General features: G+C 33.2%; 4 protein-coding genes across 6 annotated transcripts in view; 1 reads left to right on the plus strand and 3 right to left on the minus strand.

Annotated features, from left to right (window-relative positions):
- Positions 1 to 886: 886 nt before the first annotated feature.
- LOC119830469 (mediator of RNA polymerase II transcription subunit 18) lies at positions 887 to 3,848 on the minus strand. The gene is made up of 5 exons (XM_038353503.1): positions 3,578 to 3,848; positions 3,337 to 3,468; positions 2,952 to 3,156; positions 2,197 to 2,309; positions 887 to 1,116 (listed from the first exon to the last, which is right to left on the minus strand). Exons 1-5 carry the CDS (start codon positions 3,671 to 3,673, stop codon positions 991 to 993), a joined length of 672 nt encoding a protein of 223 aa, XP_038209431.1. The 5' UTR covers positions 3,674 to 3,848; the 3' UTR covers positions 887 to 990.
- A 688-nt stretch (positions 3,849 to 4,536) lies between these two features.
- LOC119830468 (exosome complex component RRP4) lies at positions 4,537 to 7,161 on the plus strand. The gene is made up of 5 exons (XM_038353502.1): positions 4,537 to 4,775; positions 4,870 to 5,107; positions 5,340 to 5,474; positions 5,639 to 5,827; positions 6,843 to 7,161. Exons 1-5 carry the CDS (start codon positions 4,651 to 4,653, stop codon positions 7,056 to 7,058), a joined length of 903 nt encoding a protein of 300 aa, XP_038209430.1. The 5' UTR covers positions 4,537 to 4,650; the 3' UTR covers positions 7,059 to 7,161.
- A 112-nt stretch (positions 7,162 to 7,273) lies between these two features.
- LOC119830467 (choline transporter-like 2) lies at positions 7,274 to 20,033 on the minus strand. 3 transcript variants are annotated; one of them, XM_038353500.1, is made up of 13 exons: positions 19,579 to 20,033; positions 13,420 to 13,542; positions 12,923 to 13,086; positions 12,636 to 12,831; positions 12,283 to 12,485; positions 10,964 to 11,129; positions 10,661 to 10,886; positions 10,387 to 10,567; positions 9,702 to 9,840; positions 9,164 to 9,317; positions 8,526 to 8,817; positions 7,920 to 8,145; positions 7,274 to 7,834 (listed from the first exon to the last, which is right to left on the minus strand). In XM_038353500.1, exons 1-13 carry the CDS (start codon positions 19,592 to 19,594, stop codon positions 7,734 to 7,736), a joined length of 2,187 nt encoding a protein of 728 aa, XP_038209428.1. In that variant the 5' UTR covers positions 19,595 to 20,033; the 3' UTR covers positions 7,274 to 7,733. The 3 variants fall into 3 exon arrangements, with proteins under 3 accessions (XP_038209428.1, XP_038209429.1, XP_038209427.1); XM_038353501.1 differs by lacking the exons at positions 12,283 to 12,485; positions 19,579 to 20,033 and adding exons at positions 11,897 to 12,018; positions 14,164 to 14,302; XM_038353499.1 differs by lacking the exon at positions 19,579 to 20,033 and adding an exon at positions 14,164 to 14,297.
- Positions 20,034 to 24,713: 4,680 nt separating this feature from the next.
- Positions 24,714 to 26,873, minus strand: part of LOC119830524 — an 11,898-nt gene continuing 9,738 nt past the window's right edge. The window contains exons 11-12 of the mRNA XM_038353581.1: positions 26,396 to 26,653; positions 24,714 to 25,365 (exon numbers count right to left, since the gene is read on the minus strand). Coding sequence (XP_038209509.1) covers positions 25,244 to 25,365; positions 26,396 to 26,653 — 380 coding nt within the window. The 3' untranslated portion in view covers positions 24,714 to 25,243. The remainder of the gene's footprint in view (positions 25,366 to 26,395; positions 26,654 to 26,873) is intronic.

Here is a 26,873-nt window from a genome sequence, read left to right on the forward strand (position 1 = left end):
TATAATTTGTTAAGGCAATACTTAAAATGACTAATATGACAGTAAACTGTTTATAAAGGAAACGTATCAAACACTGATAATAGGAGGAGGACATCCAAAGTCCTCACTCGTTTTTAGTTTTGGTGTGTCTATAAGTACATAATATATTCAAACTTAATTTTGTTTGATAAGGTTACGATTTCATGTTTTCTAAGAGAAATGATTAAAACACTATGCAATAACAAAGAAAATATATTAAAAATCTGTTCGTGATTGCTGATAGGTATGCTCACTATATAGTATTTTCTTGTGTTTGAATTTACGCGAGTATTATACATTTAGAAATTAAAGACTTTTTAACGGATTTTAAACGCGATTTATGCATTATATTATTGAGCCGATTTTTCGAGACCTCGTATTAACAATATAATTAATAAATGGTGTTTAAAATTATTTTAACAGTCTATAATTTCTAAATGCTCATTATATCTTTAAGAGTTAGGAAGAAAACTTTGTCGCGGTCTCTACCAGTCATTAATATTTGCGATCTATAGCCATATCCATAGACTATACACTTATATGTCATACTAGCTGCGCCCCGCGGTTTCACCCGCGTAAGTCCGTATCCCGTAGGAATATCGGGATAAAAAGTTGCCTATATGTCATTCCAGTTGTCCAGCTATCTACGTACCAAATTTCATTGCAATCGGTTCATTAGTTTTTGCGTGAAAGAGTAACAAACATCCATACATCCATACAAACTTTCACGTTTATAATATTAGTAGGATAACTCTAGACTCTATAGTATACATCAATAAAAATACAATGTGAGGTTTTAATTATTTAATAACCTGTATGTTAACCTACTTACACATATATTTTAAAATGTTTACTTTATTTTCTCATATTTTTTAATAAGTACCACCTTACATTAAAATACCTTTAATGATTTGCAATTGCTGTAAAAACTTCGTTCATAAAAAAAGAGGATGATGTCTAAATAAAACAAGGCTAAGTAACCGCCATGTGGCCAAGCCTTTTGTAGTCTATTTTGTCGAGTTGTACCAGCGGTCGTAACTGATCCGCAAAGGCACGCATGTCTTCTCCTATAGCATCTTGACCCTGCGGTGCTAAAACCTGTTAAACAAATATAAAATACAATTAACAAAAAATCAAACTTAACCTCAAACATTTCTTTATTCAATTAGACTTTTTCAAGAAGCAATTTTGACAGAGGAAGCCGAGAATAAAAGCAAAAAAATATGCAACCATTAAATGGGTCTTTGAATAAGTTTTGCACTGAATCTGCATTATGTATATGTTTGCGCATTTTATTTCTAACGATTGGACATAAATTATAATAGCAGCATTTGCAAATTTATATATAAATAATTTAGCGTCAGAACCTATCTGCTAACAAAATTACAGAAAATTTTTATATTATTTTACCTAGGTTTGAGAAACATACATTCACATAGGTTTCCTAGCCATATAAATAAAAATAAAGCACCAAAACATGCGGACGCATATACTTTCTGAAAGACGTCACCATATAATATAAAACTTAATATTTGTCTTTGTCACACACAGTTTGTAATATTAAAATTAAAAGCCAGACAATGTTAACCAGAAAAGAATATATTAGTGATCATAAGATTAATTCGAAGATTATCTTAAAGATGGACCAAAACAATGTTAATAATTATGTTTCTTGTAAAATATAACAAAATAAATCCTCATACTGGCATATGTTACTACTTAGCTACTAGTAGTTAGTCAATCTAATACATAATCCAAACAGTTTGGGACACTATTTAGGGCCTCCCGCGCGTATTTTTAAACGTCGTTTTCATCATTACTATATAATATTATTGAGTTATATACCGCCACATTTTTCGGCTTTTATTATGAGATAAAAGGCATTGTACTACCATATGACTTATGTGTGCCAACCCAGAAATTACATTGACAAGCAATATATACATTGGAGTATTAAGGCTATTAGGTGGTTCATGCAGCCATATAAAACACAATATAGTCTTTAGTATATAAAAAGTGAGTGTAAATTTATGTATTTGATACAATAGATTCAATTTGGGCAATATATTCACATTATTTTTCAGTAAAGCATTCCTCAACACTTCTCTTGCATTTTCAAGTACATAACTTTAAATGAAATACACTCAGTCAGCTTACTTAACATGTTTAAAAACTCACCGACAATTCAACAAGATAGCTCTGTGATATTGGCTCAGGAGGCATTGAACTTTGGGATATCTTGAAAACTTTTGCAACTGTTATCTTCATTCTTCCCTTTCTAAACATATAACCTGTATAAAAATTAATTTAATTAGATGACTGAGATGTGGACTGAGGAGAGAGAGGCTTTTGTGCAGCAGTGGCAGTGCGACAGACATGGCTGATAAAAAAAAAAAAAAAAAAATGATGTGTAATAGAAATCATAGAAGGAATGATTATTTTTAATATAAAACTCTAAACCTTCAAATTGCCAGAACTAGGCCAAATTTATATGGGACTACATGGGTGTAGTAGTAGTCTTCTGTATGATTTCTTATTTGTTATTTCTTAGCAATCCTATCTTACTTCTTAGTAAGAAAAACCTCATAAACTCTTATGTGGGGGTAGGAGAAGTCAAAAACTACTGCTAAAATCACCCATAGGCCATAAGTAATTCATGAATGTCCCCTTATTACATTCTACCCAACCTATATATTGTGAAAATATTATTTATTTTTATTTAACTCTTCAACAACATTGTACATAGAAGGAAACTTAGAGATAATAATAATAATGAGTAAAATAAAGCGTACAATTTGTTTGGCGGCCTTATCACTTAGAAGTGATCTCTTCCAGACAACCACGCAAAATACATATATCATAGAAAAAATTTTGTTTCATTTTTACAATTACAATAAAATTTCAAAACCAAATATATGAAATAAAGTTAATACCTTTAACACTATATTCAAACTCAATTCTACAGCCAAGTTCATTGAGAAATTCAATGAGCATTCCACTGCAAGCTATATCCAAACTAGATCTGACGACAGTTGGTCGATTCTTGTCTCCCAAGTCAGGTTGTCCAATATATCTCAGCTGGTACGGCATATCCCTTGCATCTAGAGCCTTTCTAACTCGAAGCATAAGTGGTGCCATCTGGAATCATAACATATAGATCTATCTATTTATCTATCTATATTTTTTTTATATCTTTTAATATGAATAATGCGTTGTGATACATATATCATTGAATATAATAAAAATAATTTGGCATTAATAGACAATTTTAACAATAATAATTAAAATACAAAAAATCATTTGGTATTTACTACTTACTTGCTGGTTTGGATCCCGTAAGCTAAAACAAACTTCCTGATCATCAAATGTTTCTGGGCCAGCGTCAACATTATCACACAGGCCTCTTAATCTATGTAACAAAACCTCAACAGCAGAATCTAAGACTGAACCCTGAAAAATGTATTTTGAGTCCATCAAAACTTTCGTGTGTACAACATTCAAAGATATCGTAAAAATTTTAAACCACTGAATAATTGAGGTCCTAATAAGATTCACTCACCTGTAGTAAATATTCTTGGTTTGGAATTATGTTAGCTTTTAACGCTTGCGACAAACTGTCGGTAGCAGTGATAGGAGCAACGTTTAATGCCGACATAGTATTTTCTAATTACAATAGCACTACAGAATATTCATTAATTACTTCATTTGTTTTACGTTATGTTCCGCGTTAATTTATATTCAATTTACTAATTCTTTTTTTCCTAATCTACATATTTCGACACACATCTAAACACACTAACTTGACACTTAGCAGCTCAAACATTCAAGTGTCAACTGTCAATGCAATTTGACATCCGTCAATTTAAAAACAGAGTAAAAAAAATAATACATTTTTCTTACTAAGCCTACAGGAAAAATATTTAAGAACACAATAACAAAGATATAACATATATAAGAATATCGAGGAAAAAATTTAAAATATTCGATCATCAGGAGGTTTTCGCATCCATGCATATGTTTTGTATAATAAAATCATTATGTTCCAATTTTTCTACCTAACGGAACATCTTAAACAATGTTTACGTGGGAACCTAGTTCCTGTAGTAGCAACTGTTACCAATCCGTGCTATGGCAGAAATAATAGTATTCTATACTAGAAGCCATAGTGTTAAACGCAGAGCATGGACGAGAAAGAGATACAAATTACTACCTAGTAACTAGGGTACTGGTTAACTAGTATTAAGGTAGAATTATAATTTATATGTTGATGTTATAATAAACGGTAAATACAATATAATTTAAGTTTATGGTTATAAGTTATATAGATACTTAATTAACCTTATCAATCGTCAAAGTAAAGACGTTGTTGACTCGAATTTGTAACTACTTACTAAATGGTAGAATAAATAGGTACCTACCTATATCTTGTAGTTATTTATATATATTATTCTTATTCTTCTACCATTGACAATAATGTTTACCGTTTCAGTTAACCTGTGGCTTTTTAATGTCAAATTGACTGTGACACTGCTTTCAAGCTTTGTTTGTTTACAGTTTCTTCTGTATTCTGCACGTTTTGGCATTTTTAATTAAATTGACTTTTGTTTTCCTGTATGTTATTTAAATTTCATAATGTCTGGTCATGTTTCTATTAGATTAGCAGCTGAAAGAGTTAATCATAGTGTGGCTGCTAACAATGAAATACCTAGGTTTTTTACCCCAGGCGAGGTTATTTGTGGACTGCAGGATTTTATGCGGTATAATTTACCAAATTTTTGTGGAAATAATGGATGTAAAGAATATTTGTGTCCACATATATTATGTTTCAGTATAATCTTTTACTTATTTCAGAGGACATGGAACATATGTGGAAGATGATTGCATTAAATCATCTGTAGCTGGTGTTATGCAAAAGGTTAATAAGTTGATATGTGTGCGGCCGTTAAAAAGTAGATACGTTGGTGAAATTGGCGATGTTGTTGTTGGAAGAGTGCTTGAAGTACAACAGAAGAGATGGAAGATAGAAACTAACTCTCGGTTAGATTCTGTTCTACAATTGTCATCTGTAAATTTACCTGGTGGTGAACTGGTACGTCTATTAGCCTATAAACCATGAGATAAATGTTATGTACTATGTTAATGGTTGATGTTAAACTGTCATCAAAATTACATCATCTTTTACAGAAAATCTCATCTTTTACAGATTTAAACCAATGTACATACAAAACCATAATAACGTAATGAGGTCCCTATTGACACTTATCTATTGTTAAAAGAGATAAATATGAAGAAAGGTTCAAAACATAATTATTTATTTCCAGCGTCGTCGATCAGCTGAGGATGAACAGATGATGAGACAGCACTTACAAGAGGGGGATTTGATAAGTGCAGAAGTTCAAAGTATTTTTTCTGATGGTTCATTAGCCTTACACACTAGAAGTTTAAAGTATGGAAAGGTAATGTTATAATTTCATTGCTTTAAGGTTATTATTTGTGTGCATTCTTTCATTCTTATTTTCTTCTGTACAATGTTCAGTGTTTTGCCTTTTTTATTAGTTCTTGTGTGTGAATAAATGTATGTCTATGTCTATTTTTTTTATTCAAGTGTTAATCATTTTAGTTATCACAAGGAGTATTAGTAAAAGTATTTCCCTCATTAATAAGGAGAAGGAAAAATCATTTCCACAATTTGCCATGTGGAATATCGATAATTGTGGGCAATAATGGCTTTATTTGGATCAGTCCGCAACAACAAGAACACAACATGGCCGTTGAGGAAGATAGAGACGATTCAGATGCCTTCTTACAGGTATATTTTTCATATACATAATGGTATGATATGAGCTTGAACTTTGCTCTCATAGACTGAAAATAGAAAAATTTATATTAGTAAATTTGAAATGTAAGAGATAATTTACGTTAGTAACAAGTGTGGGTGTTGAGCACAGTTTGACACAAATTTGGCCAGCTCACATTGAGAAAGCTATCACACCCCCATAAAAGATCAGTGTGAAATAGTAGTATTCTACTATTGTGAGTTTTATTCGGAGCCAGAGGCCCATATCCATTTCCTTGCCCTTCCTAGTCCATTCCTTTAATCCTTTTGTTAATAATTTTCTTAACCTTTAACCTATAAAAATGGACAAGGCATATGCAGACTCCTTATCTCTGTAAATGTTCATGGGCTGTGGTGATCACTTACCATCTGGGGAACCAGCAGCTCAGTTGCAGGCAATTACACAAAAAAAAAACACAAAAAACATCAAGAGACTTATCTTCAAATCTAAACTAATATTATAAAGAAGGGAAGAAACTCCTACAGACCAATCCTGGAACTGCTGGACAGCTTGTACCATTTTTCATGTGGTGGTACATATCACTCTAATCACACTATCACACTTATATTATAAATGTGATAGTTTGATTATTTGTTTGGATGTTTGTCTGTCAATCAAGCTGAAAATACTGAACGGATTTTGATGAAATTTGGTAAACAGACAGATAAGCTGACTTGGGTGATAAGATACTTTTTATCCTGATTAATGCTCCTTTTGAGATAGCTAAATCATCCTAGTTCCACGCGGGCAAAGCCGCGGGCAAAAGCTAGTATAACATAAAGCACCCAGGGATCACATGCATATCTAAAAAAATAAATAAATAAATAAATTGGTCCAGTACTTTCCGAGATTAATACTTTCAAACAAAAATCTCGTATTCTTAGTATTAATATCTCGGGTACTTATTTTGGGTCAATGGCCATAGCCTTCTCATAGCCCATAGTATGGAAAGTCTAGAAATACATATTTTGATTGTTCTCTTTCCAGCCTATCAGCAGATCTGATCGGGAAGCAATAGCCCGATTAAAGAACTGTATTGCTGCCCTTGTTGCATCTAAAATGATGCTCGATGATACTAGCATAATATTTGCTTATGAAGAAAGTCTGAAATATGAGGATGTAAAAGATCTTTTAGATCCAGAAGCCATGCTTGATATCGCATTTTTAACGCAGCATAGAATAAATGATGTTATGGAAGAATAAATATTGTTGTGTTATTTGATATTGTTTTTTTCGAAGTTAATTCAATTTGGATTTGAGCACGCAAAATTTCTTAAATTATGATTAAATTTGTATATGTATAAAATGTGTTTTAATTTTTTTGCAATAGAAAATAACGTCGTGACACACATCGTTGTGTTAATAAGTTATATAAATTTGATAATTAATGCTATAATTCTAAATGAAATAAAACAAAGTTTTGTTAAAAGTAGTTTATTAAAACTATAAATTCAAAAGACAATCTTGCGAATTAAAACCGCTATAACTAACGTAATAAAAATCTTATAAAATACATCAGTTATCACAATACAATAAAGATTTCGAAATTTTTTATTAATACTTTACATTATATTTGGCTTTTGTGAATCATGAATCATATTTAAAAATGTACATATAAATATGTAGACCTATATTCGTGACATAAGGAACATTTATGTATATGCAATATAAAATTAATAGAATATAAGGATATAATCTCACAACTCTTATTGACATTGTTTGTTTGGCACTCTGCATTGTTTTTGCATAAAAATTATTATTATTTAAATCTTATTTCCATACAATATATAGTTACCAATATTATCAATCATTAAACTCTACTAGTACTCTCTGGGCTGCATTAACAATAAAACGATTTAAGACGAAAATGGTAAGTATTTATCTTAGTTTCTTATTCTTCTTACCAAGAATTTTTAACAGATTCTTCGACATGAAATAAGGTTTCTCAGGTGATCCGTCATTTCTTTCGCAGTCTTCCACTGTAAAAATATGTATATTATTTAATTCATCGGTCATTACAAAGTCACGGATGGATATCTAAACAACTTATTGAAATATACTTACAAAAGCAGAGAAATAGGGTATCCACAGCCATTGAATAAACATTGAAGAATATTGTACAAATGAGGTAGGTGGCAACGCTCAGAATGATAGCGGGAACATAGTTGTAATGCAAACGTTCGCCTTTAGTTATCTCGTATACGTAGTTCCATTCTAACAAATAATATACGGCAAATCCCACTCCTATAGAGATCAATAATTTTGATAGGAAGAATATAAAATCTGCCACCTGAAATAAATGTTTGAAATTATTTGTGTCGTCTTAAAAAAAATTATTGAAATTTAATCATGATGTATGATTTTAATGTGTATACTAGCTGAGTCTGTAAAATTTGTGTGTCAGGATACCTTTATCACTTGGAATAGATATAAATAAAATAAATTTCAGTCTATTCTCAGATCTACGAAAAATACAAAAAAAACATAAAAATTGGCCCACGTTTTCAGAGAAGTTTGCAAGATTTGTGCAAATGGTATAAAAATAATTGAAAACATCTTGATTTTTATAACATATCAACAATTATTTTCAATATATATGTAGATATACAAATTCTGTAAAATAACGCACTGATGATAGTCATTTATTGAACGTGTCGTTGATAACATTACCTTGTCCAAAACAACTACACGAACAATATTTCTCATGAGCAAAGAGAATGCGTCGTGAGCGCTCTTACAGAAGTTCTTCCCGTGCACAGCGCACATAATATATGCATTTTTGTTGATAAATTTCAGGAAATTCTCCAAACACCAGAAGAAACACTTGCAACAACATAAGATGCAACGCGATATTGGATTGTCGAACTTTTTCACTTTGTGATCGATATATTCCAAAATTACTCGTATAACACGCACTATCGCTATTATAAGAGCTCCAAAGGCCACTGTTCCTAAGTGGTAACTGAAATTAAATTATATTTGTAATTACACAGGTATCAATATTAATATATTTTTTTATTCGTTCATTCAACAGTCATCTGCGTAATCTAATATGTAGATATACAAGAATATTACTCGCCTAATTGTGTTACATAAACTGGACATTGTTAAGTTGTAAGGCAAATTTCATCGTTACTTTTAACCGGTTTATCGTGAAAGTTAGTACCAGTCGCGAACAATGCAATTGTAGTTAATTTTTTTTTATTGGAATAGGGTCAGAGGGCCAGGCCTCTTCATAAAGCATAGATAATAATAAAAAGTATAATTTATATTAGTTTGTTATAATAATGGAAGCTATTATCAATTACCGAAGAGTCCGATATATGCCCGATGTGAGAGTGAAAAAGGGCAAATCTCTTTTGTGGAATGTCCAATACCAAGTAGAAAAGGTGCTAGCTAACATCATATCAGCAATGCCGCTAATGAAAAACATCGTCCAGAAGAAACCAAGCAAATTAACCACTGTAAAATAATACGTTATTAAATAAATTAAAGTAAATCAATATAATATAAAACACAACTACTCTACTAACAATCCTTCACATTATAAATTAATAGTTAGTAGGTATCAAAAACGGTTTATTAGTTTTCGATAATACGTTTGAAAGAGAGCATAGTTATCACTTAAACATGCTTTAATACTACTTATAATGGTTTCTTTGAAGCATCTAACAGCTTAATAGATGTTAATTAAGCACGAACGTTGCATTGTCTTGTTATATGAGTGAGACTACACTCGCCCTCATTATATAATTGCAGAGTTTGTTGTGAAAGGCACAGAAAATAGAATATGTATGACATCCATGGAAAAATATTTAATAGAGTTACTACTAATTGTATACTCACAATGTAAAAATATCACGTTAGTTGGATTATCAATTCCTGTGAAGTGACAAGATGCCAGAGAGCATGGTAAGAGGCCCCCGACGGAACTGGTGTCATGGCAAACACTAACAAACTTAGCTGGATTGCAGTCTTGTCCTTCCTGAAAACATAAAACCATGTTTCAAAAACTATGTCTTTCATAATAGCAGCTAGTTGTTTTTGTTTAAAACCCGTAAGCTTATATACTTAAACCGTGCCGGTTTTATCGCCATTAATTTGAGGAAAAAATGACTGTTAGTAAATTACAATTTGAAAAAAAAATACTATTAGTAAATTAAATTGATAAGCAACATCATGCCAATAATACTTATTCCTTGATTTTCCGCTCATATTGGTCACTAGATAAATCAGCTATCGAACGGAATAATAATTTTTCAATTCAAAAATTTTAATTTTTCGACATTAGCGTGTTCATCAAAAATAATGATTTTCTACAGCTTTATTTTATTTTGTTTTCATTATATCTATAAGTAGTAGTTTAGATAATCGTTTTATTTTTACTAGGTTAAATCAAAGCCTCATGCGTCAAATGCATCAAATGCGTCATCCTTTTGAGAAAAGCAATATCGGTAATCATTACTATACTACTATAATTTTGATAAATAAATGATTGTTTAATGTTATTGTTGTTATAATATCACGTTACCTCTGTATAGACGCCACTACAACTGCAACTCGTATCATTGCGTATGTTCACAACCCGGAATGCTGATTCTCCTATCGACAGTAGATACATGAGAACCAATACTCCGTATGCTATAACAGCACACTGCAATATCCACGGGAATATTGGGAAAAGTATTGTAGATTTAATTGCGGTTACTGCTCTGAAATTAAAATTAAAAATCATCGAAACTGTTATTTAGTTAAGAATATAGGAATGAAATATATTAAACTATGTTAAAATTTTATAAACTTACTTGCTGCCTTCACGAATAAGAGCAATTGCAATAGTTATTCTATTGCGCAAGAAAATTACCACAAGAAGCAGTATTAAGAATATTACAGCAACAATAACAAGAATGACGAGCCACGTTGAGTATTTAGTAAATATTGACTGTGCGTAGCCCTTCAAGTTGGTCGTCTGATAGAGTCCTACTGGATTTGCTTTGTAATACTCATAATTCTTGTAACACACGTACATTGCTGAAAAGAGAATGGGTTAAGAATCAATTGAAAACTAGAAAATGTTTGTATACTTACTTTAAACTCTTTAAACTTACCAAAACCGAGTAATGCTAGTAACCCAGCTATAGAGAGCCACACTACCGGAGCGACCACCCACCGGAGTAAAAGAATGTATATAAAGCACACGATAACCACAGCTACCAGTGCGCCAGCGAGATACCATCTTGACTGAACCAGATCCTGAACTATTTGGGACGATAACTGGTGAACAGAAATAGAATTACATGGTTTTTTGTGTGAACCTGATTAACTAAGTGCTCAAGTAATCAAGTCTAATGTCTTAGTTGTTTTATTATGTTTTCTATATGGAAATTACTTTATTAAAATTGTACTTATATCTAAAGAGGTTAGACAGTCCTTGTCAATGTTGCAATGGAATGTTATGAGTGTGTACTTTAAAAGAAAAGCGTTCGTTCGTTTAAGGTTTCTAAATATCTACTATCCATTTAGATGGCCATATCATGAACCAACAAGTTTGAACTCGGTACATATTAGTATATTACGTAGTGTTATCAAAATGTATTTACAAGTACTGATCTGAAATTTTGGCAGGAGTGGTGCAATTTTTAGGGATTATTATAACTCAAATTACAAGGGAATAGATTTACAAAATGAAATATTAATATCAAGTCAATAATTTATACCGATGAGATACGTTTTACTGCAGTTAATGCAGCTTGCAAGGAAAAATTTAATATGACTTTGATCTAAACTACCACAAAAATGGAATAATTTATTCGTCCAAACCGCAATGAAGGGAAATATGTAAATCGCTGAATTACCGTCAATTTCAAATATTCAATATTAGTGTTACTTCCATTATCATACCGGAAATGTGATCCTAAAAATGCGCTGGCGATTACATCAAGTACGTAATTACGTCGATAGACCATTACGTAATGTTATTTTGTATAAAAAACATGCAGCTTGTAAATTAAACCTAAGAGAACAAACGGATGCTACTCTACCTGATCGAATTTTATCAAATTGGCCAATTGTTGAAGCACTTGCTCCTCCACCAGATCGACTCCATCGACTTGCCGTATTACTTCCACAGCCGAAGTCACGTTAACAAAGCACCGAGCCAACACTGTTCCAGACACCAACGGTGCATTAGTTATTTATATATTTGTGCCAGTAGCATTAGTAACGGTTGAAATAGTATATTTAGATTAGGAAACATTCGCAGCAGTACGTGCCCACAGGAGTCCTTAAATACTTACGATGGATATTCGAGGGGTATTAATAAGCTTTTACTAGATACCGGTGAAAGGTCTACATGCAAAGCGGTTATTACTTTGTGAAAGCATGCACATAAACGTGCTGGGCATTGCATAGCCCTACTGTTACGTACTATATGAGCCTCGCGTTCATTTTCCCTTGTGAAAAATGTAACCCAGCTTGCAGCGATCCAACCAACATAAGAATCAAGAGCCGTGGCACTATTCAGCAAAGATTTTTGCGCTTCTGCTGGATTCCTCACGCATGTTTCCCCAGTGCTCTGCTTAGAGCTCTGGCATTGCAGAGTTGAGAGGTCTCCGATGCAGCGGAACAACACTGAAGCGCGATCAATTGATCATATTTGCAATGAGTCAAACAAAGCAACTCAATAACACTAATTATTAAAACAATAAACAGGCAAAAATAAAACACACAGGAGCTAAGTCAAGACATTGCAATTTCACAATAAAACACACTATAAATTACCTGGCTGACTGGAAATGAGAAAACTGGCGCATTTGTCTTCTTGCATATATTGAAGAGCTTGCGAACTCGTCATCGTCTGAATATTGACTTCATCTGTGCACACCATGCTCGGCCTTAAAGTTTCAAACGTGCTCGGATTCAGCCGTAATTCTTTTTCGAGTAAAATTGTATTGGTTGGGCATTTTTCCACACAAACCTGGAAGAGCCAAAATAAGATTTTAATGTAATGTTTTTTCAAGATATTTATTCGTAACATTTATAATATTTAATTGATTAATAAATCTCACCTGTGTAGTTGGACAACCTGTTATCGGAGTTCCAGGAGCAAGACATTTTGCAATGTTGAAAAATATTAAATACGGTTTGTTTTCTAGCCCCGAGTCTAATCCACATCGGCGACCTTTAGTATCGATGGGTGCCAAAAGTTTCTCAACACTTCCTCTGGTCATACCTACAATAGTCAATTCAGATTTATTATTACATTGAAAACTATAGCCGAACGTGGATGAGATTAAATCAAAATTTCGCTCCATCCGCACATTCTTTACTTTTTCACTAACTAAGCCAATGAAGGAAACCTCTGTACTCACTCTCTTCACTCTTTTTATAGTATACAATAATAGCTAATATAAATACGAAACAGTTGTTATGTAGAACAAATTTTTACTAAAAAGCATTAATAATATATGTAGCCCCTTTTGCCCATAATGTAATGAGAATTCCCAATAGCATTATTTTACTATTAAATAAACGTTTGTTATTTGCGAAAAAACTGAGCACTTACTATAATATCCAACGTAGCCCCACGCTCCGAGGAAAAGGATGAACACTATTAGCCATATTATGTCCGTGCAAGACCGATTGTGTGTAGGTCCATTAAAGTTAGGATCATACCGTATTGGCTCTCCTGAAAAATTAAAAATCTTATAACTATTTTCCACCAAAGGGAGTAATATACATCGAACGTATGTATGTATATCCGCAGGTAAGCCAATTTCTTTGGCTAATCTGCTGTACAAATCGTTAAGACGGATTTTGACATATGAGATGTCGTTGTAAAAATCAGAATTGTAGTAGTGGCATAGGCAATGTAAAAAAAAATTGTCCCAAAGATGAACTAGAAGGGATGTGTTTGTTTTTCTCCTTACCCAAGCAATATGGATATCAAATGAAATGTCGTATAAAGGACCATAACTATAAAAATAGATAATTATATCGTGTCGGTATTTTTTCGGGTACATTGAGTTTAGAAAATACAAGTTCATAAACATGTTTCTTATTTCTCTGACACTTAGGATTTTTAGTAAAATTTACGAACTAGTTTAAATAGAGTTCTTTTGCAAATATAATATTTTCGAACCCCTTATTATCTTAGAATTTTTGATAGTGTATTTCCGTTATTTAAAAAATAGATATATTTATCTCATGTGGTAAAATTAAGATTTTATTAAATCTGTGAATTTCACTTAAATTTTAGGCAAAACATTTTGCGAAAATGAGTAACCTATATGGTATTACAATTACTCACTTGATTCTTTTGGAGATACGCAGGCATCCCCGCAACAAACCATCGTTTAATCACTTCTTATACACCCTTTCACAGTCCACAGTTTGAAAGTTTTAATAAAAGTACATTTTAAAAATCAAAATGAGTATTTCTTTATTATTTAAAATTAACTTCTGTTGTATATCATTACGTATCAGTGACTGCGGTCCCTTATCATGTTTAGAGATAACATCGTTGGTAAAGTATATTTTGTGATCAATAGATATCGATGATTAATGATCAAACTTAAATGTTTTTAAATTCGTGAGCCATGGCCTTACTGAAGGAGAGTTTCATCGAGCGTACATATTTAGTTACTAGCTGTGCCCGCGACTTCGTTCGTGTGGATGTTGGAACCTTTTTTTTTGTGCGAATCGGAGAATACTAAAATGTATTTAATAATGCATGGAATTGATCTCAGATAAAGTTCAGTCTAGATAGATAGATGGCGCTGTTTTAATATTTGTCTTCGAAAACATTTTTATATTTTTATTCATTCACATTTATATTTGAGAATTGTGAGCTAATTGCGCTGAAAGAAAAAAACTTAAGGTTACTTTAATTTACGCATATATTTTTGTGTATAAAAGTTCCGTGAAGCTGTGAGACCAAGTGCAAACACAAATTTACGTCTGGAATATTTTAAATACAAATATCTTTTAATAGACTGAACCGATTGCAATGAAACAATAAATTAAGTGTTACTTTAAGTTAAGCCCAATCTTTGTGTTTTGTACATTTTACGAAATACCAGAATAAATAGAATGACAAACGGACAAATATACAAAAATTCTAAAAATGCTGAAAATGGGTTTTGTTACGTGCCCTTTAACACGCTATATCTTATTTATTAATATTCGTTGTGGATTTAAGAAGCACGTGTACGAGCAACCCTACATTGGGTATTAACACATTCCTGCGAATAGCGAGGCGAATGGTGATTGTGTAAAAGCGGAAAGATATTCGTGTTCGTTGTATACCTATAAGTAACACAATTTTGTAAATTGTGACATAATAGACATATGGTCTATTTTCTAATATTATCCCTTCGCACCTCATGGCTATTCCTAAAACAGTTCGCATCTTTCAAACTTACTTTTTTTTAACATCTGTTTGTTAGTAATTCTTGTTTGTCTTAAATGTGTAGTTGGACTAGTGACTTAGAAGTATGCTTAATTGTCAAAGTCCAAACATAAGTTGAAGGTAACACTTATATTTTTTTTTTCAAATCCATCAGATAGCATTACGTAATATCTCTTATAGAAGATCATAAGTCATAGTACCTACTTGATAATCGGATTTTGATCATGTATTATATTAGTTAATATTAATCATATTTTAAAATTGTATATTGTAACCGGCAATGTCTATAAATCTATCCATAAAGGTTATTCTTTTGAAAAGCTAATAGAAAATTCGAAACTTAGTAGTAAACCCGCTGCGTATATTAGTAGTAAACTATAAGTAGGTAAAAAATAAATTTATGCTTCACTAGCTGCGCCCCGCGGTTTCACCCGCGTAAGTCATTGTCCCGTAGGAATATCGGGATAAAAAGTTGGCTATGTGTTATTCCAGTTGTCCAGCTATCTACAAACCAAGTGTGATTGTAATCGGTTCAGTAGTTTTTGCGTGAAAGAGTAACAAACATACACATACACATTCTCACAAACTTTCGTATTTATAATATTAGTAGGATATATTTTGTATTATGATCACTTGATTAACTTTGCATCGTGTATAAATTAATTAATTTCAGCCTTTACTTTACGATTTACCAATCCGATATAATGATTAGTATAGTATTATGTTGTCTGTGATAGTTGCAAATACTATGGAAAAGTGCTTAGCTAGTTACCTATCGAAAATATATTAGTTTATTAACATTTTAACGCGTAATTTGTTAATTTTAAATAACATATCCTACGATTAATTATTGGGTTATGTGATTTACAACAATTAAACTACAATAACAAATTAAGCACGCGTTGAGTTATGAGTTATAACTAGACAATAATGTTTAGGAGATAAGAAACTCTCAGATATTTAGGCTCTGATTTTCACTCAAGTATCTAATCACAGGATATAACGAAATTACACAATTATTTGTTCGCACGAGAACGTCACACGCGATACTGAGTTAACATCTATCATTACCTTGATTTTCTAACAACTGTACTGGTAATGTGTAATACGTAAATACACATACATAAAGACACATATACATGACTGATATAAAAAGGTTCCTTCATCGATATGCCAAAATTATATAAGAAATAATAGAAATATGTTAAGCAATTAGTTATTTAAATGACATTAAATATTGAATATTTATTCTTAAATTACATTAAAAGTTTTTTCTCTTCGTGGCAAGAAAATACATATGTCTATTTGCCAGTGAATACTTAAGTAATTATTTGATTATCAAGTATTTGGTTCTATATTTTTTTTCTTTGTAAATCTCACTTAAATTCCCCCCTTTTTTGTTTCATCACTTTCTTTGGGAGTTATGGGAGGTTATGGTTTGGGAGGGGAGTATGTAGTATGCGTGAAAGATTTTTTTTTTTTTTTTTTTTATGTCATCGTCGACAATGGAGCTGGTGGGTCGCCTGATGGTAAGCGCTACCACCGCCCATGAACATTTGGAGAGGCGTAAGGTCCAATGTAGATCTTACGCCTCTACAAATGGATTGCCGACTGCAAGTTGGAACGGGATTAGGAAAGGATTGAAGAGAGGAATAAAGGAAAGGACTGGGAAGGGTAAGGAAGAGGATATGGGCCTCCGGCTCCCCCACTCACCGAACGAAACACAGCAGTATGCTATTTCACGCCGGTCTTCTGTGGGGGTGTGGTACTTCCCCGGTGCGAGCTGGCCCAATTCGTGCCGAAGCGTGCTCGACTACCACATACAAGATTAAATGTGGATATAAATTCAAATAGAATTTGTATGTAATATTGTGATAACGATTCACTATTTAGTTGTTACGTCCTCGTGAAGACTTATGGAGCTAGAGATAAATGATACAGGAAGGTTACTAGACATACAAAATTTTTAACAAAAAACAAAACTGAGTTCAAATTTTCAAATCTAGATCACATGGGAGACACCACCTTTCAAATAAATAATCACCAAAATTGGGTTACCCTATATAAAGTTACGAGGTAACAGACACAAGAAAAAAATAGTCTCATTCATCCTCCTTTTTTTAATGTTGGTTCATAAACTTAGTAGAAGCTATACTGTATATGTGTAGTTTCTTGAATTGAATTAAGTGCCCTTAACGAACAACAGGAAGTGTTCTATAATCCGTTTAGTTCTACATGTTCCAAATAGAATAGTACAAAGAGGCTTATAAAAGTTAATCCAATTGGTCTTTTAATAATAATAAGCAATATACCGTTCAGTACCTACAGAAATGAGGATACACGTGCTTCTTCAATAGAAACGTGTTACCAATGAAAACATTGTATTTAAGAGAATATACATTTTTTAGAAATTGTTACAGTCTATAAAACATTTAAAATGAAAAGTTAAAATTAAACATAAAAATAATCTGTGTCCAAATTTCTTTTTTACCCAAGTGAGCTGATGAAACATATTATGTGGAAGAGCAATAATGTGCAATAGTATGCAAAATATTCAATAATAGCTTCATTGATAAGAGAGACCCATGATTCCAAGAATAAGTTGTTTATAAAAATAAATTTGTGTGTGATATGTGAACGAGCGGGCAAATGTCAAATCGGACGTTATTAGGTAACATCGGCATTATTGTGAACAAAGCTTTATGTTTATGTGAACTACTGTGGTAGGAGCCTCATAAAGATGGTGACGTTGACGATGACGGTAGTTTTATTTACGTTCGGGTTTAGGCGTCGCCATTACACGACTTCTATTCATATACATACCCACCAATTACACTCGTTTCAGATTTAATAGCTGTAATATGCTTTGCAAAACTTTTGAGACTAGTGAGATAAAATAATCCCAATTTTAGTAAGTATATAATATATAGTATTCGTGGGTCATTGAACTATGTCAAAACCCCGAGAAAAATATTAATCGTCTCGAAACTTTCACTGTCTATAGTCTTAGTAGATGTCCACCTAAGCAATTGTATTTGTAGCTAATGGTATTTGAAGCCTATAATAATACCTGAAAAGGAGCGGGGGTAGATTGATATTTTTATAGTGAACGATGATGATGTGGAAGGCTAGTCTCGACAGCGTCGCTCATCGCCGTAGAGTTAATAATTTAAGATTACCTACTAAATAGTTATTTCGTGTAGAGAGACTAGTTTGTTGGTCTTTTATCGGATTCATTTTAGAGAGTGCGCTGCACAATTGCACGATCTAAAGATTTTGACAAAATTAATATTTTGTGATAGACCAAAATAAATATTAAGGTTTAACTTACAGGCTGCATTTTACTTACATGTGGTTACATAGTGATAAGGAATTCGTCAATATGTGAGGTGGAGCATAGATCTATGAAAATGAAATTAAGGTTTTGAAATAGGTTTTCTACTGAAGACATAGTTGAAGGGAAACGCGGGAAAAGCCGCAGGCGGAAGTTAGTATGCATCTAAAGCCGTGTAAATGTCATAGCTCGAAGAGGAGGCAATCTCTTCGAAAATACATGACGTTAAAATTTTGTAGTCCACGCGAGTGAAGCCGCGGGCGAAAGCCTAGTAATCAATATATTATACCAGACCTCTAGGTACATAGGTAGCTACGTATATTGTGTGTATATAATGTCTTACAAAGTCATCGCGCACGTATAATAAACATAAAACAGTATCTGACTTATTAATATTATCAATTCTATACCTAACCACATTCTTTAAAAAATAATTACAAATAACATTGAAAAAAAAAAACAATTTAGTTATACATTACCTATAACATTGTCTGTATGATATTTTAGAGGAAAGATGTGCTCTCAGACGACATGTAAAAAAATCATGATTTTGTTATATTATACATTAGTAACGCCTATAATCCAGTATAAAAGTTTATAATCTATGCCTATAATTGGTAAATATAGGTATAAAATAATAAGTCCTAGAAAAATTATGTTCCTCAATTAAATAGAGCACGAGCTCCAAATTCGTAGCCTATTTTTTTTACTATGCTTGCTTGCCTGGTGTTGCTTACTTTATAACCTATTTAAAAAAAATGGTACAATTTCTTGTCTAAAGAACCTATGAACTATTTAGATTCTGTATTTTACAATTTCAAGGTTTCGTCATAAATAAACAAACACAATTTTTAGCATTTGAGAATTATCATAATAGGTTTTCTTCAAACACCAAAACCAACAAGGATAATCATGTAATCAAAATTCAAAAGAATGTTACAAATAGTACATGGAAGTATGTCCACACAACTTATACCTACCATAATCCTTTCCCATTGTGACTTTTCAGTTGTGGAACGCAACTTCACTGTTACACCAGTTCACCACTATCTGGACGCACTTTAACCGCAACAATTGGATTAAAAATAGTGAGTCAGTAATTCAGTGAAGGCAGTGATATTTTCGAATGACCGATGCGACGAGAAATTCTCACTAATTGCCTATAAGTGACACTTTTGCAAATTTCAAAGATTATCTAAATTTCACGTTATTATGACGGACATATTTAAATACGACTAGTTATAAATCTTGGTGCAACTTTACTTTGGTTACAAACTTTTGTTTACGTTTGCTCGAAAGTGAAAGTCTGACACTTGAATGTTTCACACGCGCGTCCGTCTCCCGCCGGAGACCGACTGTGACTAAACTATAAAAGTACGCCGGACGCCCAAGCTAAAGTACAAACAGTGCATTACATTTACCACAATACAAATGCGAAGTGAATCACTTCATGCATTGGAGTTGAGGCGAGACAAAAGGATCACTACAGTTAACATTACAGCGGAGCGGGAAATTGGTTCCTCTTATCTAGAACATCATCATAATATCAATTAAGCCTTGTTAACGATGTGAACACAGAACAAGGTAAAGGTTTAACGTAGCTTTATCTGTGGTATGGATACTACTACTGTTCTTCTCAATACAAATAGTCGAGTTCTTAATATCGAAATAAATATTAGGTAATTATTCGTAACTTAAAGTAAAGTATTCGTATTTTATTATGTACATAAATATATGACTATTAGGTTGGGCATGTGCAAACTGTAAACACATTTCTCATACAACGATCAGTGTAAATCAAAGAACTGGACTGGGTCTGGGACTTCACCTTAAAATAAGTGTGATAAAGTATATTTGTATAAACATATTGTATTTTTATTTCAATAATGTACGCACTACAATTTGATATAGATTATTAATGTAGCTACGGTAAATACTTGTAGCCATTTTAAATTGCTTTGATAACAGTATCTTTATTTACTTTATGTTTAATTCATAATTATAGGTATTCCCGTGTAATCATGCCATTAGGAAGTTCTCAGAATCTTATCTAAACACAACATATCTATTAATAGAAATTTTAAAATGACACATGTTATAGGTAGGTATAAAAGTGAAGCTCTTTTAAATCGTAAGAACACATCTAAATACTCCAAATTCATACTACTCCACAAATTAAATCCGAAAGATGTCTACGTACGCTTGTATCTAAGTGTACATGTTACATTTTGAAGCTAAATGATTAGCTAAACCGATTTTGATAGATTATATATTTTAATTTTGTTACAAAAATTAGGGTGTCCAATAAATGAGGTAAATTTGTATGGGGAAACGTCGGACCTACCGTCGAAAGATAATATTAGTGTTACTACTCAAGTAACATATTTAATGTTAAAAAAATAGTGATATTCTAAGTAGTATAAGACTCTACTCGAACTAAAATGATATCATACTCAATCTTCTATAACATATGAAAAAAGATATACATCTCAATAAAAAAATAATTAATGAAATAATTGATCAAATATAAAACGATCATAATATTATCAGTTCGATATCATTCTATCGGCTGATGTCTAGAATTTCAATAGCTATAATTGTCTATTATCTTTATAACAATAGATCAAGTATGTGTAGTGTACAATAATATAACAATTTAACAAACGAAGTTTATATATACGACTATGGCAATATTTATCCTATGGGCCATGGGAGGGGGCAGTAAAACCATATAATTAATTACATATTTAAAAATATGGTACTGACAACGTCGGACCTTGGTACAAGAGGTAAATAATAAAGGTATAAGTACAGTACCCTAGACGCGGTCATAGCCCTTTCTTTGTACTACCTTGATGACTTTACTTTCACAAGTCCCCTATGGATATCTGAATTGAGAAACTCTTGACTTCGTTAGTAATCAGTTATAACTCTTTACTCAATACCTACATTAGGAAACGTATTCATCTTAAAATTAATTTAACATTTTATTCAACTTCATTGATAGGTTATATTATTCTGATGACGGGTTTTTGCCTTCCCCATAGGGCAGGTGCAAGGTGAACGTCCTGTCGGCTAGCTCGAACAAAGATTCGCAGGCTGCATCTCGTCTGGCTGTTGACCCAGGACGTGGACGATTTAGGATTAAACCGAACTTAATTGAACTGCTTTCAATATTGTTCAAACGATTAGTCAAGATCCATTGGAAAATAATGTTTGCGTAGATACCTTGAATATCGTAATGAAAAGAATAAAAAAAAAAACAAGGAAACTGCGACCACGGAAGTTGAATTATGAGCTAAGTAATTAAATAAGTAAATTTCCATTGTGATTGTATTTTTTATTACCAATTTACGATATAATTCATATTGGAATAAATAATGGGATAAACATAATTGTACATCGCCAGATTATCCTCTATCAAGTACCAATGTCCTTCAAATTGCTTAAAACTTGCGCGTGAAGAGACTTGTTCGATTACATTTTAATATTGTGTTATTAACACAAGACAATGTGTTAAATGTTATTGTTATGTTATCTGAAAATTCTTTGATGAAAGAGTAAATATTTGTTTTTCTATTTAAAAGTACAATAGAGAATTATACTTTCACTACTCACAAGAACGGAAGATTAGATAAAAAAAAAAACATATTATATGGAAGAGTCCAGCTCCTGTGTCCGATAACAACATATTTGATATTACTGAATACCTAGTGTGTACGTGTATGTACTTACATGTAAGTTTAATATGTTTGGCGCCACGATGTCGTAGTCAATGTAGCTTTACTTATAACACCGTAGAAATTGAGGGGTGACTTCCTTGGCAGCGGTCCAACAAGGAATAGATATTGAAATTCTGTTTATTTTTGTCATCTTTGCGTGCATCTTGAATAACAAGTTGTGTTATATAAAACAAGGCTGAAAAATAATTCTCTTGTAAGATTACAAATCATAAAATATTTAGCGGTTTCGCAGTGGTGAGGACGTCGGACTTAAAATCGATAAGGCGAGGATTCGAGATCAAGCGAACGTGCAGAAATAAATAGATTTTTCAATTTATTTGCGCATGTGAATAACATAACCAATGCTCACAACGATGAAGGAAAACATCGTGAGGAAACCAGCATTTCCAAGAATGAACAAGTTGGACGAGATGTGACGTTTACCAATAAGGAGCCCTGTATTCCAGGAGTGGGATATTAAATGGGTTGATTGCGATAATGATGAAGAATGCAAACACACAAAAGTAATAAAAGAAAAATACACTTTGTACATACTTATCTCACCTATTATGCAAATTAGAAAGAAGATAACGAGGTCAAAAAAAATCAGACAACATTCAATATCCTCATGTACCATTTTTATGTACTTACGTTATGTTTTTATTCTGCTTCCAATCCATCAAAAAGGGCGAACTGAGGTAAATATAGAAATGTAAAGAGTTTCAAAATGCAGTAAACGCTCGTCCTCGTAGACAAAAAGTGGATCGTTGATTACAAAGTCAAAGGCGCAAGGATTAATGTGGGAGTCGAGCATACTTCGACACGAATTGAGCCAGCTCGCACAGGGAAATACCACACCCACACAAAAACCGGCGTGAAATAGTGTTATGCTACTATGTTTCGTAAGGTGAGTGGGAGAGCCAGTGGCCCGTTTCCTTTTCCTTACCCTTCCCCGTCCATTCCTTCTTTCCAGTCGTCAATCCTTTCCTTATCCAATACCCCTTAAAAGCAGGGAGCGCATTCGCAGAAGCACTACCTCTGCGAATGTTCATGAGCAGTGGCGATCGCTTACCATGTGGCTAACATCAGCTCAGTTACTCGCTGACATAAAAAGAATCGAGGATAATACAATAATTTCATGAATTTATCTAATTATCCTTACTAGTATCGCCAGAACGAATAATTTATTTCCGTCCTTATGTGCAAGTGAGATAAGTCGATGCTATCATTAAAGCGTGTTTTTAGTTTTATTTAACTAATAATATTAATATAAATTTAATTTGCCATGATCCATCAAGTGCAATGTGTATTTAACATAAAATCGATTCAATTCGAGTCGGTCTTGCCATACTAAGGGTTCCGTACAAATAAAAGATCAGTTGCAAAAGCGCGTTGGTTACACATCAAAATTATGACCATTCTAAACGTTTTTACCTCAATCTTTTATTATTTGTTGGTATAGCGGTAACGGAATGTTTAAATAAAAAAATACGTTAGGTGTGGTTAAATCAGTCAAGTCCTCTAGGTATGGCTCAGGTTATTTGGGATTTTTCGTACGAATATTTTAAGCATTAATATGAATAGTGACATTATTGAAATAAAAATAATTGTTTCACAATACACACTCAACCATTTTATTCTCAAAAATATATCTTTAAAATGTCATTATATGTCCCGCTCGAACGACGGGTGCGCTCACACGCACTTACGTATTCAAAAAATACATTCAGTAATTTTAACAAGTTAGTTAAAAAAAGTTGTGTGTCCTTAAAAAGGACCCGTCAGTCATGACTGACAAGTATTCATTTAACGACGTCATAACCGAACAAACTTTAATTAATCTAAGCTATGAAAATAAATATGCCTAGTAAGGGGTGCGAGCTTGAGGGCGAAAATTGGTTTAATTAATTGAATGAGTAAAAGACGAACAATTTTTATATTCGAATATCGAACAAAAATTAAAAAAGTTAGAAAAAATAATTGTCAACCAAGCCAACTTCAGTTAGCCGCGGAATTAGCATTTTTAATGTAAGACATTTGACATGGATCAAAACTAGAGATGTGCCGTGATGGTTGTTATGCAAGAGATACGCATAGTTATAAAAAAGTCAGACGCGTACTAAATTTAAGACATTTTTAAGCTATTGTCTACAAGTATTCGCCTCTGATACGGTGCCGATTAGGCTTGTTGTCGTTGTATTATTTATAATTTGTCGTTTATCGTATTATATATAGAAATTCTTCACAGAGTAAAAATGGCTATTTCTAGAACAAATCAGACTATAATTTCAAATTAAATTTAGACTCAATACATAAAAGGTCTATAATAAGAAAGATAACTATTTTAGTTTTTTATAGAAGGGGTATTATTTTAAGGGAAATAAAATTCAATGTCGGTCATAATAATTTTATTCGCATATAATAATTGATTATGATACATGGAGCGCTAACGCGCACCGGTCAGACGACACCGAGCGCAATTCGGTCGTTCCGCTCCAAATTACATTATTTATTTATATTGCATCGTCATTCGTTATGCAAAACCGTGGCTACATATTCACTAGTGAGAGGTCTCGAGGCAGCATCGTTAAGCGGACGCAGAGTCCTCGCAGCGCTCCGGCCGTTCGCAGCGAAGCTGCTGACCTTCGCGTTTTACATATACTTAAAATATAACAGTCAAATTAGACAGCCGGATGTCCGTCCGATATTTACATACAAACAAAGGGAGCGCCTCGCGTCCTGGCTACCGGAGCCGGCCGGTGCGCGCTCCGGTGCGGAGCCCTGGCCTGAGGCGTCTCCGTCCGAATCTTAAATAATCTTAATCATCACATCCATAATTTACGACTTAAAATACCGAGAGAACCGTTAGCCGCGTGCTACGAGTCGGGCGAGTCGGGCGAGTCGGGCGAGGCGGGCGCGGCGCTCACTCCGCCTTCACCTCGGCGGGCGCGGGAGCGTCGCTGGCGGCGGGCGCCTCCACCGCCTCCTCCACTGTCAGCGGCGTGTCGCCCCCGTCGCGGGCTTGCTCGCCGCTGCCGCTGCCATCTGCGAATATTGCTTATATATTTAATACAGCTAAAAACACATTTTTTATAAAACATTTTTAGAATGCTATTATTATATTTTTTCATACAATATTGTTTTATGTGCCAAATCTGGTTAAAGCTTTTAATAAAACTCAAACCTCAAACATTGAATTATTCGATTAGACTTCTTATACTTATAACATAGTTTTAAAATTAATGGGAAAAGCAGTTTCTACACAGAAGAGCAGGCTAAAAAATCTGTAATTGCTCTTTAAAGTAAATTTGTCACTTCATTATACAAGCTAAAAATAATATAAATTCATGGACGAATTAACCTCTGCACCGACATAAAGTTCAAATGCATGAAAACTCATTTCACCTAGTGAAGCAAATACACAACACACACCCAACCTTTTTTCTCCATTATTATAAACACATGTACAAATTCACATTAATTCACTTTATTTCTAGTTCTTGAATGTAGGCGATAAAATATATAAATTGTTCACATGGTTGTTTTCAAATTCGTGAAAATTAATATGCCTATCAGTTTTCCCTATAGATATTTTCATAAAATTAATGTCTTCAAAAGTATTGTAAGTGTTAATATATTGAGAAATTTTGAAAGAATAGAAAAATTATATTATTCATATTACATTATCATTCGTAATTTTATAAAACATTGATATGTTTTTCGCATAGTCGAATTCGAAAGTCGAATATGAATGGTATAATCCAGTCTTTTTTGATGGTTTAAAGTGTCACAGTGAAAAATTGAACACTATAAAATAAAATTATGTACTTAAAATGTAAAAGAGAAGTGCCACTTCCGCCGGTTATAATTCTTTATTCATTTCGTTTTGTTGACAAATCCGTGCTTGAGACTGACGCAAAAACAAACGACTAAGGCTAAAATAACCTGGTAACTGACAAGACGGGTGAAGGTATATTGCTTATGTGTGGGGTCCAGTGGTTAATTCGTCCATGTAATAATAAGCTCGAGCATAGAATTCTTGAGAATAAATAAAATATAAAGCTTTTATCATTACACTGAATGTTGGAATACTGCGCAGGGTGCGAGTACTCACTGCGCTGCGGGTGGTGGTAGTAGAGGTTGTGGCGGGGCGCGTGGTGCGGGCGCGTGGCCGGCTGCGCGGGCGGCCGGTACAGCGGCATGGCCGGCGCGTGCGGCCGCTGGATGGGCGCCGGATAGCGCTGCGGGCCCATGTTGCGGCTCATCGCGCCGTTGCCGCACCCGCCGCGACCGTTGTTGCCGCCGCCGACTAGTTGCTTTACATGTGCAAAAACTGATTACTTATTATGTTAAACTTTTCGCTTCCAGCTTGAACCAAATGCCTGGCTGAAAAATGAGTGACTTTTGAGTCGTGTTATATTAAGTAAAAAAAATATTTATTGTTATTCAGATTTTAGGTGTAAGTTTTAAAAAAGTAAAAAACACACGGTTATTATTCAATTATAATCGCAATGATGTATATCGGTAAGGCGGGGTGATAAGTGGTATCGATC

The sequence above is a fragment of the Zerene cesonia genome, chromosome 11 (genome assembly GCF_012273895.1).
Source record: "Zerene cesonia ecotype Mississippi chromosome 11, Zerene_cesonia_1.1, whole genome shotgun sequence".
Lineage (NCBI taxonomy): Eukaryota > Metazoa > Arthropoda > Insecta > Lepidoptera > Pieridae > Zerene > Zerene cesonia.